Source organism: Eleutherodactylus coqui, chromosome 9 (genome assembly GCF_035609145.1).
Source record: "Eleutherodactylus coqui strain aEleCoq1 chromosome 9, aEleCoq1.hap1, whole genome shotgun sequence".
Taxonomy (NCBI): Eukaryota; Metazoa; Chordata; class Amphibia; order Anura; family Eleutherodactylidae; genus Eleutherodactylus; species Eleutherodactylus coqui.
The window spans coordinates 135,799,533-135,814,298 of NC_089845.1; the positions used below are offsets into that span (position 1 = coordinate 135,799,533).

At 39.3% G+C, this 14,766-nt stretch overlaps 1 protein-coding gene across 1 annotated transcript in view; it reads left to right on the forward strand.

Moving 5' to 3' along the window:
- CSMD3 (CUB and Sushi multiple domains 3) overlaps positions 1-14,766 on the forward strand; it is a 909,686-nt gene that overhangs the window by 330,603 nt on the left and 564,317 nt on the right. Inside the window, exon 12 of the mRNA XM_066579038.1 lies at positions 3,104-3,298. Within this exon, the coding sequence (XP_066435135.1) occupies positions 3,104-3,298 (195 nt within the window). The remainder of the gene's footprint in view (positions 1-3,103; positions 3,299-14,766) is intronic.

Sequence of the window (14,766 nt, forward strand, 5' to 3'; positions counted from 1 at the left end):
CCCCAAGTTTGACAATAAGTAAACACGAACTGGAACTTATTTTGTTATTAAATATTGAATTCATAATAATGTGCATCGAGCCAGAACAAGTTTTATTCTTCTTTGTCATCAAGACAATATCCGTTAAGTATTCAAGCATGCCCATGCAGTGTCACCCACAGGATAACAAGCATTGGCTGAGAATGATTTCCCCGTAGAGCAATGCACAGTGATAGGGTTAAAAGATGAAACGCAGAACACAAGAGGAACACAGATGTTTAGACAGCGCTGGTCTTTGTGATTTCAAAGGCAGCTGTAGACTGGAAATGTATTAGGTTAAAGGTCTGAGAATAATCAATGTGTATGTCCATCAAACTGAACATTGTGAAAAATGTGTTATCCTGGAGAAATGTCAAGATACTTCTAATATGTAGGAAGCAACTGGCGACTCATTGAAAGACAAAGACGTTTGGTATCTATTCAGTATTACTTCTACTTGCATGTATTGTTCGTATCTACATCAGAATTGGATTATATTATTTGTTTCATCTTGCTATAGAATTGGTTTGTTGTATTTTTAAGATAGTTTCTGTTCATTACATACCTATATCAATGGATTTGTATTATACCATATACATAATTCTGAGTATAGTTAAACGGAATCTGTTACCAACTATGGGCACTATAAACTAAGTTATGATGCTCATAGGGCAGGATCTCAGAAGTTTGGAGAGGTAGTTTCTTATACTTGCCCAATTCCCTTTTACTGCACTGTTACTCCTGAAAGTCAGCATGTGGACCATGTCTTAGACTCAAAGCTACATGCTGTGCAAGCACATTCCCATAGAGATCAATTGGAGTGTACACACACAGTGTGCAACTTTAAGTCTGATGCACACTCCATGTCCTACTTTCAGGAGTGCCAGAGTGGAACTGGGGAGCTTGGTAAGTTTAAAAGATACCTCCACTTATTCCTAAGAACCTGCCATATGCGCACCATAACTTAGTTTATGTTGCTCATAGCTAGTGACAAGTTCCCTTTAAAGCCTTGTTCATTTTAGCGTTGCCATTTCATTCAGAATCTCCATCATTGAAGTCCGTTAGGGAACAGTGAAATGCTGGAAGCCAGGCCAGCAACTGAATGTATCCCATTATAGTCAGTGGGTTCCGTTTGGCACAATTTGGCTCCGTCACATGACATTTCTATTCGGCCACTGGGGCCATTTTGCTGCTGGAATAATGGAGCATCCCAGCATCAAGTGTATAAAATCTGCTTCTAATACCATAACTGTGACGGTGGGAAGTAGTACAGACACCCATTTGGTGCAATCTAATGAAAGTAATATAACATTGGTGCAAAATAGAAAGTTGAATGAGTTTATTATTCACTGCAGCAGACCCTGCTGGATGTGATTCCATAGCTGTGGACTAATCCTTGCTTGTAAGCACAAGGATTACTGCTCTCCATGTATCTTCCACTTTTAATTGTAAGGTTGAAAATTGGAACTGAATTGGATATTTATATATCTGTGGAATTAACACTTTAGGTTCCTGCGTATGTAGGATTCCAGTTAAAGGGTATGATGAAGTGGATGAGTAAAGCTCTGTATGCTGGGAGTTTATAGCATGTCGTAGTTGAATGAGTCTATAAAAATCAGATCTGACTATTTTATGTGTCTCTTGTAACTGCTGAAAAGACTTAAAAGTTCTGTTAATACATATATATGATAACAATGTTACACCATGTCCCATCCAATAATTGTCAGGGAAATTACAAAGGTTTGGAAGTCCACTATTTGCCCATAGAGGGGTCTCATATGGAATTTCCTAAAATACTGTCACCCTTTTAGCTATGCCCCATATCCATATGGCTAGCTTATGTAAAGGTAAGAGCTATCTAGAATAAAAATCTACAGTTTTCCAGAACTGTGCTCAATAGAGTAGAAGAGGACTAATACACTAAATGGTGTTCGGCATTTGGAAGAGGCTCAGTTGACACCCAATATTTCAAATATCTCATCTGTCCTACAGTATAATATAATTTAAAGTCAGGCAAAGCCATGAACATTGTAATGTTTCCACACAGAGTTTAGCTCTAGATTTCCCCCATATGAAGGTCGAAATTTTGGAATTTATAGCATTAAAGAATTGCTGTGGTATTATGGCATCAGCATATTGTATACTATAGAGGAGCTTTAAAAGCACTATCATTATAATGTGATTTACTCTTCCAACCATAGATAGAGGGAGTTCCAAATTTTAAATTTATCTTTCCGTTAGGAAACTAAGGGGGTAATATGAAGACCATATGAATATTTGTAGTCCCTAGGGACATAGTTTAGGGTTCAATGGCTATGGCATAAAAACGATAAGGTGATGAAGTGACTAATCTAGGGCCGTAAGGCGGCTGAGGCAATTTAGATCAGTGTCAATCTAGCCCATGAGCTACATAGGTTTTGTCAGGCAACATCTTGCTTTACAGCCTATATTGATATATCCTACGTATTATATGGCAAATCATAGTTCACAGCTTTGCCTACTGTATTTTAAAAATGCAACAATATAATATATGGATGTAAAGTGTACCACAGATTCAAAACCGATACATTTCAATCTTGTTTAGTGTTGATTGAACTGAAGTAGTAGAACCTTTTTGGGGGACAAACTTTTCTAAAAACAAACTTGAACTGACCTTTTAGCAAAGTTCTACCTAAAACAGGGTTCTACTGGTTTGGTTGGCCCAACATTAATCTTGAACACTGGTGTATAACACTGTCTAAGAACCATGAAAGCTCTGGATGACATGACTTTTAAAGCTCTTAGTATTACATACCAGTTTTAGGAGTTCTGGTGAACTTCTATTTCAGTTTGAACTAATTCAGACTGGACTGAACTTTTTGAAAAAGTTTATTGAATCGACTGATCAAAAAATTTTCAAAAGTTGACATATTACTTATCCCATTATGACATGTTACATTCATGTGAAGCATAGTCACTCACTAAGATAATATTAATGTGTTTTGTCTCTTCATATGTGCGTTATTTAAGATGATAGCCAAGCTGTATCAATTATTTACTTTATATTTACCAGTTAACAACACTTTATTCCTAACTTGTTTTCCAGCCTTCGGTCATAACGAGTGTCCGGACCCTGGAGTTCCATTAAATGCACGGCGCTTCGGAGACAATTTTCAATTAGGAAGCTCTGTCTCTGTGGTCTGTGAAGATGGATTTATCAAAACTCAAGGCACCGAAACCATCACTTGTATGCTGATAGATGGGAAAATTATGTGGAGTGGCCCGATACCTAAATGTGAAGGTTTGTCAGCTTAGACTTTAATATGAATTCATTGTTGAATTTCAAAATGACAACTGTTAAATGAAAGTAGTAATGATTATGTAAATCCAAAATGCAAGCTCACCGTATGGATGCAACAACCGTCGGGTGAATGGACAGATGCAGGCACACCCCACAGCAACAGAAAACAAAAATCTCTAGCCCTTCTGTGGATACTAGGATAAAAGCAGTATTTTTATTTTGACATCATGGATAAAAACATTTTCCAAAAAAAGTTACTTGTGCGCTTACATGTTTCAAACAGAGTTCTTATAGTAAGGATTATGCATATGATAGTGCTGTAAGTTATAAGGACCGTGGATAATCAAATTCAAACTCTTGACTATGATCAGTTTCAAAAGTAATCCCCAGGAATGGTAAGTCAGTGGCTGTGACTGCACACTGTAACACTATGTCCATAATATCATTGCACCCAGGTCACAGGGCCCCATATTGCTAGTAACTTACCCTATCCCAATCTACTGCTGCTCTCCACCACTGACTACAGGTTGCAGTACTTCATTTTTCCTACCAAACTCAATTCAGACTGGCAAAAGAAGAGAAGGCTTTTGTGTAGTATGAACAATATTTAACTATTCCACAGTACTTACACAGCTGCATAGCTATCAGAGGCATAACTTGGAGCCCCTGGATTTCCGTTCAAAAACTGTAACCGTGCCACCACTTAGCGTGTGCCATTTATTGTACTGGTATATTCTTACATGGCAACTTTGGTCCTGCTCAGGTTCCCAGGGTCAGGTCTGACTATTATTTCTCCATTCCCTATAGCTATTCCTCTGATTGCTGCATTGTAATTAGAAAGCAGTGCGAATGTTTGGGCAGACCAATTTTGGGAACCAAATCTAGCAGCACAGTTTGTTAGTACCTGTAAGATGGGGAGTTTTTATGTATGGCCCTTAACCCTGACACAAGACCTCAGTCAAGGATGGTGATAGTAAGGAGACAGACACGAGAAGGTAATACTAAAATAGTTTTATCCCACGTTGGACAACTGGTGTGATGATGAAAAACAGTGTCACTCTGTGTGGCGGTAATAGAAACATATGTAACAGTTTTAGAGGGTACGCAGTGTGATGGTTGTAACACAATTAACTACATCATTTCAGTTGCCAATTGCATCAGATTTCAGGAATAGTCCTTACAAAGCACTTAGAGGTATATTTATTAAAGCATTTACACCACTTTCAAGCTTAAAAAAATGTGAAAGGGGTAATTATGCAAAAATGTGCAACTTTTAGGCTTTTTGCACCGGCCCCACCACTTTTCCAAAACGTTTGCGGTGTTTGTCAGAGGGCGGGGGAGGGGAGGGGAGGGAGTGAGGGGGATTCCTGTCCCAGACCTACAGATTTATGTATAATTTACATCAGCAACTGACATAAATTATACCAGAAATGTCAGCCAGGTCTGACCTGGTGTACATCTCTATGAGGGATGCACTGAATACATTAAGAGGTGCGCCCTTCTTTGTCTATTCAACACAATATACACAGGGAAAATCATACTAAGCCCTATGTTGTAAATGCCAGGCTTAATAAACGTCCCCCATAATGTAGCAGTTGTAATCCCAGTTGTGCACACAGCTACATGACTACAGCCTTTTACATTTACGAGGCCACTCACAACACTTCATAATGCAGAGCCCCAATGGGTTTGGCACTGGCTCAGTCTCTGCTCGTACTTACAGATAGGCACAATAAGGCTTCCTCCCACCTTTGTTCCGGAGGGAAGTGATCTTAAACTGCTTGCAGGATGTACAGGGCCTTCTCCAGTCACAATGTTCTCAATCTTTGGCAGACCTAATTAGTGTAGTAACAGATCCAGAGATCAAGACCATGGAAGCAGAACACAATACACCCAGCTAGATCCATATAGTCACTACCTCTTATCCAACATATAACAGCAGGACTTAAATCCCCCTTCACTGTTCAGCAGCTATGCCATCAATATACACTCTGGCATACTCTGACCATGGGGATTCAGCTTCATATGACCCTGCCTCATCCCTGCTGCAAGCCATTACATAATATATGTCACAGGACTACCTAGTTTCCTGACTTAACACTATAGCGCCCATTAAGTTATATATAAAAAAAGGACATGAAATAAAATATCAACATGCACAACACAAAGACACCATAAATGTCCTGTTCCAATGCAACATTTGTAAAGGGTGCTGGTCAATGTTGTAGTCAACCAAACAAAAGAACCCCCTTATATACTGACTATGCTAAGCTTCCTGGCAATAGTAATTTAGTAGCAAGAGCAGTGGGATGGATGGATGGATGTATAGATAGATAGATAGCTCTTAGCCATGACAGAAGATCTCTTGCTGGTAACAGGATTCGTAAATCCTACTTCCAGCAAGCGATGGCTCTGATTAGTTTTTAACCAGCCATCACATCGGTTTATCGAGCGCTGCATTGATTCGCTCAGCTGAGGCACTGGAAAACCAATCAGAGCCACAGCTTGCTGGAGGTGGGGTTTATGAACCTCATTACCAGCAAGCGATCTTCTGTCGTGGCTGAGGACTGAAGCAAGAGTGCCAGAGCTCTGGAGACCAGCGTGAGGAACCCGGACGAAACCTGCTGGGTAATATATTGTTTTTACTTAGTATAGGGTAAATAGGGCTTATTTTTAGGGTAGGCCTTATATTTCAAGTCCCCCTAAAATGAGGGTACTGCATATTTTAGGGGTTGAAACACAGTAGATAGATAGATAGATAGATAGATAGATAGATAGATAGATAGATAGATAGATAGATAGATAGATAGATACCCTGTTTTCTCAAAATAAGACAGGGTTTTATATTTTTCCTCCGAAAGATTTTACTTTTTTACATGTATACCTGTCTGGACACTATTTAAATTTACTTTCTTATTGACTGTAACTCGGGCTTTATTTTGGAGCAGGGCTTACGGTTCAATCATCCTCAAAAATCCTGAAAAATCATTCTGCATTCTTAAAAATCCTTAACAATCATGATAGGGCTTATTTTCTGGTAGGTCTTATTTTCAGGGAAACATGATAGGGAGATGGATAGAGAGATGGCTAGAGAGATAGATAGAGAGATAGATGGATGGATGGATGAGAGATGCATAGGAGAGAGATAGAGAGATGAACAGGAGCTACATAGAGAGATGGATAGGAGATAGAGAGAGATAGATAGATAGATATGAGATAGATAGATAGATAGATATGAGATAAATAGATGTGAGATGATAGATAATTATTGCTATTTTGTTATTATCCTTAAGCTAGTCATTTTATAGTTTTTAGCAGTTCAGTCAGTCATCTTATTGCACCACAGTTATTTTTTTTTTACATTTCAAAAACAAAGATAATATATATGAAGGTTACAAAATACGATAAAAATCAGTGATAAAGAATGTGGGGCTTTCTGCTTGTGCTTGTATTTCATATGTGAAAGAAGGAGCCTATAATCCTTATGATTGACTACATTGCCTGTCCTGGAAATCTGTTATATGCCCTATAAAAGTGGCACAATGACAGAACATTTTTGCACATCATTAAATCATACCAGTTCGAAGTAAACTTGTGATATATGTGGAAGGCTTGCACTGCAAAACTTGTGTTCATTCCAGTCATCTAGCATGTAGCTATTTAGAGTAAGTTTCAGAAGATAACTGCAGCCCTTGATCAATGAAATGGAAAACTAAAAGCCATTTCTGATGCAGTTAAATTTCTCGCGAAATGGGTATTACTATATTTTTTGTCACCTCAGCAAAATAAAAACAAGTAATCTGATGAATTCCAGAGACAGGTTAAAGGCTGAAATTGTATATCTTAGGAATTACATTTAAAACGTAACTTATGGTATTATAAGGGACATTTATGTTATATTTGAAGGAAATGTCTAATGTATTTAAATTCTTTTTTCAACAATTACATGTGGTTGTGTAGGATACAAATAATCTGTATTTTTTCATTTACATTATTTTTCAATAATTTTTTTGTAATGTGTCTAGGGGTGGCCATGTTAGGCACACACATTCTTACTCAATTTTCTGTATAGAGAATGCAGCGGGGTATGTGTTTTTCATAACAGGTGCAATAAATGAAAGTTAAAGGGATTGTCTGGTTGTAAACTATTGATGACCTATTCTTAGGATAGAGCATCAATAGTTGATTGGTGCAGGTCCGCTGCTCAGCTGTTTGCTGTCCTTATATAATTGTGTACTGAGCTGATTTCTGCAGGAAGTAGACAGCTTCTTTTCTACTGCAAAGGCTAGAAATGGTATTAGATGTACAGTTCCCATTCACTTCAATGGGAATTTTGCCTGTAGTACCAAGCCTGACCACTCAAGTGAGAATAGAGCTGTATGCTTCCTGCAGAAATTAGCTTAGTATAAATATACAACAGCCCTGCAATCAGCTAATCCATGGTGGTCTTAAGTGGTCTCCCGCCAATATAGTCGATAAGCCATCAATAGTTTACAACTTAACAATCTCATTAATGGCCAGAAGATTGTCTATAGACTAAAGCCCCATTTACATGCATCGAATATTACTCAAAATTCATTCAAACCATTGCTTTTGAGCGGTAATCATTGCGTGTAAACGCTTCCATCTTTCACTCTTCAGCTGAACGATGATTTTTAGATGAGCATAAAATCCATCATTCAGCCAAAGACAGATAGCAGGGACCACACGCTGTGTTCTCCATGGGAGCAGCTAATTACATTGTATTCAGCTGACAGCCCCCAGCAGCCCATGCAAAGACAATGCAGCTGAGTGCAAAGTCCAGACCACATGCTGGGATTTGCAAACAGCTGCTTTACATGCAAATAAAGCTGATAACGTGCTAATGGACATTAGTGTCCATTAGTACTTTATGCAAAATGATCACTAGAACTGTCAATGTTTTAATCATTTGAAAGATACCCCTTGCGTTTATATGAGCCTTTAATACAGACTTTGATAAGTGATAGCAGATAGTTCTTTCCCATAACTAGGATGTGGCAAGGTGCTACATACAGAACAATAACAGTTTTATTCTCTTGACTTATCTTAGTGTCCTGCAATAAAATTAAGCTTTTATCTGTCACTAAGGGTATCCATACATATTGGATAGCCTGCTGGTTGAATGCCAGTCACTTGCTGTCAGTATTCATACTCTATTTTCTCAACTCAGTCGAGAATATATGTGTACAATATTAAGGGAGGTTAGAAATTAGCAGCTAGACACCTCTGGCAACAGCTTATCTCCACAAATACAAAAGGAACAAAAGTGGTTGAAATCTTCTTCCCAGCTTTTATCTCCAGCCCACTACACCTGCTATTGGGGGAGTGCTGGGAGGCACCAGCATGTTCAGTCAATATACATTGAACATGTATGGCCAGAATAATCTATCAAAATAGGTCTATACAGCAAAGCTAAAAGGTTAGCCCCAGTGACTAGAAAAGTTGTGTCAACACTTAGTTTTAATTAAAAATTCAACTTTAAATAAAATCTTATTTTTTGATGATACATTTACTTTAAATAGTTTTTATCTTAAAAATAGGAAAACAAATCTAAAATTCCTAATTTAAGTTCTTAAAATGTTTAGTACTTATAAAGTCATAAACATTGTATTGATCTGTTTAAATCTGGCATAGCGAGAATATAGCTAATATGCCCACAATAGCAGCTCGTGCAGTTCCCGTAGATTTTTTTGCAGCTTTCTAGACTTGTGAGTAGCAAATCCAGTATAAAATACATCAAAACCTTAACCATAAAAACTTATGATAAAGGGCAATGCTATCGAAAAGTTTTGGAAACATCCATTAAAAAAGTAAATTTGGAAAGAAATAGTCAAAAATCTTGATGTTCTAGGATGTACGTGGTTATTGAACTAAAAACGAAAGCGAGCTCAATCTTCAAACTAAACAATCCCTAAAAGAAGGAAAAATGTGAAGCATTTAAAGAAACCCGGATGAATGAACACAGAACATGCTAAAAAAGAAATGTTTATCAAATGGAAAGAGGGGAGCATATCTAAAGAAGAATATAATGAAGTCTACAGAAACTACATGGCAAGTGTCAGAAAAGCTAATAATAATTTTAGGCTTGAAAGGGAGGCCAAAATCAATAAAAAAGGATTCAGGGGATATGTCAAAAGCAAAAGAATGGCCAAAAATGTTATAGGACTTTTACAAGATGAAAATACTGAGTTGGTCGAAAATGATGTTAAGAAGGCCAAGCTTTTAAATTCCTATTTTGTATCTGTTTTCTCTCAGAAAGTAGATGCAACATCAATTGATCTTCCCTATGCTATTTAAATAATAAAAGAATGCAGGCTATCTATAAGCAGAGAACTTGTAACGGAACACTTAGCTAACTTAAATTAATTCAATTACGCAGCTCCAGATGAATTACATCCCTGAGTACTAAAGGAAATAGCAGAGGTAATTGCTGAGACACTCACCATAATATTGAAAATTCATAGAATACAGGAGAAGTCCAAGAAGATTGGAGTAGGGCAAATACTGTCCCTGTCTACAAAAAAGGAAGAAGGTGGACCCAGCAAACTGACTTCTATACCGGGAAAGATCTTTGAACAAATTATTAAACAGCATGTATGTTACTTACTTGGCAAGTACTTGGATGAGAATGGAGTAGGTAACCAGAGCCAACATGGGTTTGGGGCAAACAAGTCATGCCAGACTAATGTAAATTCCTTCTATGACAGAATCATCGACTGAGTTAATCAGGAAAATGCGATGGATATATTATATCTTGTCTTCTGCAAAGCATTTAACAAATAATCTCATCCCATCAATATTGGAAAAATTACCAAACATGGGATCGACAAGGCAACTGTTAGGTGGATTCACGTAGGCTTAGTGATTGTACTTAAAGACTGGTCATAAGCAGCTACACATCCAATTGGAATAATGCGTCAAGTGGGATACCACAAGGCTCTGTCCTAGGCCCAGTGTTGTTCAACAATTTTATTAATTATCTAAATGAGGGAATTGAGAGGAAATTGATCAAATTTGCCACAACACAAAGCTATTATTAAAGAAGTGAGAGATGATTCAAAAAGATAGACAAACCTGAACACTGGCTGTGACTAATAGAATGATATTTAACAGGGATAAATGCAAAGTTCTACATCTGGGCAACACACATGAAAACAGCACATACAATTGTACAGTTCCTTCCAACTGTACAAATCTATGATTCTTACTCTTGGAATATTTTGTACTCCTTGAAGTTTCCTCCTTTTGCCTGTATGACAGCCTTACATATTCTAGACATGCAGTGAACCAACTTTTAAGTATCTTGATGATGAAAAACCTTCTAGAGATGTTTCTGACTTTACTGTTTAAAACATGAGATGTTGGTAAACTTCTGATGGTTACTTTTAGAGATGAGCGAGCATACTCGCTAAGGACAATTACTCGAGAGAGCATTGTCCTTAGCGAGTACCTGCCCGCTCGGAAGGAAAGGTTTGGGTGCCGGCGCAGGGGAGTGGGGAGTTGTGGGAGTGAGCAGGTGGGAGCGGGGGGGGGGGAGCGAGGGAGAGAGAGATCTCCCCTCCGTCCCCCCCTGCTCCCCCCCCCACTCCCCAAACCCCCGACACCCCTCAAATCTTTTCACCCGATTAGGCAGTTACTCGAAAAAAAGCGATGCTCGATCGAGTAATTTCTCTAAACGAGCACGTTCGCTCATCTCTAGTTATATGTTATATTTGCACTAAAATTTGTGACTTTTAGCTTTTCTTGCCACTTTTGAAAAGTGGCTATAAAAAGGAATGGGGATTAGCAGGAAGGGAGTGTCCTCCAAGGGAGCTTCAAAGCTTCTAGAATTTACATCCAAAACTAGCGTAAATTACAACTTGTGCTTTTTCATACATTTAGCAAACTTATTCCAGTGGTACTTTTCTAATACCAGTATAGGAAATGCCAGTCTTAGATAAATTTGCTCCACTGTGTAAGACTTGTTATTTCTGTTCAAATATTACAGTATCAAACTTTTATTTGCTTGTTCAATTTCCTAAAGAAAAAAAATGTGCAAGCATCTGGCACTCTGTGACATGGCACTAGAGTACAGATGCAGTCTGATTTTAGCTGTAACTTCCCAAAATGAAAAATAGCACATAGTCATGTTGCTGCCAGGTACCATGCACTGGACTCCAAAATTAATCTTTCAGAATGTGGAGCATTGGGGCCGGAGGTTCCATTTTAAAGTTAAATATTGTGTTTCTCAGTTGGAAGTTGAAGCTTTAAAAGCAAAAATTCATCTCCTAATTGCTAATGTAATCTACTTCACTATGCTTGTAGGGTATGAATAACTACAATCATATTATCATATTCCAAGGAAAGACTTAAATAATTCAACTTTAGACATTTAGGAATTTTAACTCCTTATATAACATAATACCAGAGCTTTTATGTATATAAAGAGGGGCTATATGTATAGCATTAGCAAACGTTAGTGTGCCCAATACATATTGTTAAAAATACAATTACAGAAACAATAGGCACACCTGTTAAGTGACATGTCAGTACTATTTTAGCTTCAGTTATTTTTATTGCTTTTGAAACATAACCTAAACCAAAAAGACAGGAGTAACAAAAGCCCTTGCAAATGTCAGATTCCATTGTTCATACATACTTTAGCCATAATATTCAAACCACAGGAAGATGAAGTAAATAACATTGATTATCTTGTTAGAATGGCATCTGTCAAGGGGTGGGATATATTAGGCAGCAAACGAACGTTCAGTTCCGGAAGTTGATGAGTTGGAAAAAATGACTGATGTAGTTGGAAAAAGTGAAAAAAGGAATATATTTTTATACACACACACATATTGGCAAACAAAATAATCTGAGTGACTTTGACATAGGCAAGATTGGGATGGTAAAGTGACTAGGTCAGAGAGCGTCCAAATAATAAGTCTTGTAGAGTGTTCCTGGAATGCAGTGGTGTTTATCTCCTAAAAGTGGTTCAAGGATGAACCACTGGTGAGCCGCCCAAAGGGTTGCAAACCCAAAAGCTAAAGCCTAGCCCATCTGGTCCGATCCCACAGAAGAACTATGGCAGCACAAATTGCTGAAAAAGTTACAGTTGGCTATGACAGAAAGGTGTCAGTATACACTGTGCATCACAACTAGAGATGAGCGAGCACCAAAATGCTCGGGTGCTCGTTACTTGAGTCGAACTTCCCGCGATGCTCGAGGGTTCATTTCGAGTAACGAACCCCATTGAAGTCAGTGGGCGACCCGAGCATTTTTGTATGGGACCTATGCTCCGCTAAGGTTTTCCTTTTTGAAAATCTGGGAAATTCAAGAAAGTGATGGGAACGACACAGAAACGGATAGGGCAGGCGAGGGGCTACATGTTGGGTGACTTTGACATAGGCAAGATTGGGATGGTTAAGTGACTAGGTCAGAGAGCGTCCAAATAATAAGTCTTGTACAGTGTTCCTGGAATGCAGTGGTATTTATCTCCTAAAAGTGGTTCAAGGATGAACAACTGGTGAACCGCCAAAAGGGTTGCAAACCCAAAAGCTAAAGCCTAGCCCATCTGGTCCGATCCCACAGAAGAACTATGGCAGCACAAATTGCTGAAAAAGTTACAGTTGGCTATGACAGAAAGGTGTCAGTATACACTGTGCATCACAACTAGAGATGAACGAGCACCAAAATGCTTGGGTGCTCGTTACTCGAGTCGAACTTCCCGCGATGCTCGAGGGTTCGTTTCGAGTAACGAACCCCATTGAAGTCAGTGGGCGACTCGAGCATTTTTGTATGGGACCTATGCTCCGCTAAGGTTTTCCTTTTTGAAAATCTGGGAAATTCAAGAAAGTGATGGGAACGACACAGAAACAGATAGGGCAGGCGAGGGGCTACATGTTGGGCTGCATCTCAAGTTCCCAGGTCCCACTATTAAGCCACAATAGCGGCAAGAGTGCCCCCCCCCCAACAATTTTTACTTCTGAAAAACCCTCATTAGCAAGGCATACCTTAGCTAAGCACCACACTACCTCCAACAAAGCACAATCACTGCCTGCATGACACTCCACTGCCACTTCTCCTGGGTAACATGCTGCCCAACCGCCCATTTCAGTAATAGTAGCAGTCAAGACAGGCCCCAGTAACAATTCCAAAGCAGCAGTATAGGGGGAGCACAGCATTAGTTCCATTTCAGTACTAGTAGCAGTCTAGACAGGCCCCAGTAACATATCACTAGCAGCAGTATAGGGGGAGCACAGTATTCGTTCCATTTCAGTAATAGTAGCAGTCAAGACAGGCCCCAGTAACAATTCCAAAGCAGCAGTATAGGGGGAGCACAGTATTCATTTCATTTCAGTAGTAGTAGCAGTCTAGGGTATAATTGAGCGACTACTACCCCCAGCAGACACGCAGTAAACTGAACACGATCACAGGCAGCCCAAATATTTTTTTTTCCAATTTTTTTGAAAAAGCCCACTGCCTATATAGCCAGTATATCTCTTTCCCTGTACCACTGTCCCTGCCTTACCAGTACTGCCCCTATACTCAGTAAAATGACTGCAGACAGAGGACGCTATGGACTGCATGCCCGAAAAAAAAAATGTGCAAAATTGCTAAAAGCAGCCTCAACAGTACTGCACACAGTCAGATGTGGCCCTAAGAAGGACCGTTGGGGTTCTTGAAGACGAAGATAACAGCCTAACACTCTCCCTATAGCAGCTACAGCAGGACGGCACTTTCCCTAATGTCTCTCAGCGTGCATCTGTGGCGAGCCGCGGCCGGCCCCAGTTTAGATATTCGGTTGTCACCTGATCTCCCCAGCCACTCACTGCAGGGGGGTGGGATAGGGCTGAAACTTCACAGGAGGAAGTTGTAATGCCTTCCCTGTGTTTCTATTGGCCAGAAAACGGCGCAAACTTTTCTGGGAAGAAAATGGAAGTGACTCGAACACCGTGTGGTGCTTGTCTCGACTAACGAGCATCTCGAGTACCCTAATACTCGAGCGAGTATCAAGCTCGGACAGGTAGGCTCGCTCATCTCTAATCACAACTTGTTGTGTATGCAGTTGTGTAGCCACAGACAATTAAGAATGTCCATGGGACCTCTGAAAGCACCTACAGTAGGCATATGAGCACCAGAAGTGGACCTCAAAATAGTGGGAGAAAGTGATCTGGTTTTATGAATCATGTCTTATTTTGGACATTCCTGTAGATATTCCTGTGGATGTTCCTGAGGACATTAAGGCATGTGTGCTGCTTACCTGTAGAAGAGATGCCACCAGGATGCATTATGAGAAGACTAGCCAGTGGAGCTAGTATGATGTTCCTTGAAATTATCTGCTGGGAAACCTTGGGTCTTGTTATTCATGTGGATGTTATTTTGAAGTGTACCACCTCTCTAGACATGGTTGCAAACCAAGTTCCTCCCTTTATTTAATTCAGTCATGCTCCTTAATGGCAGCAGCCTCT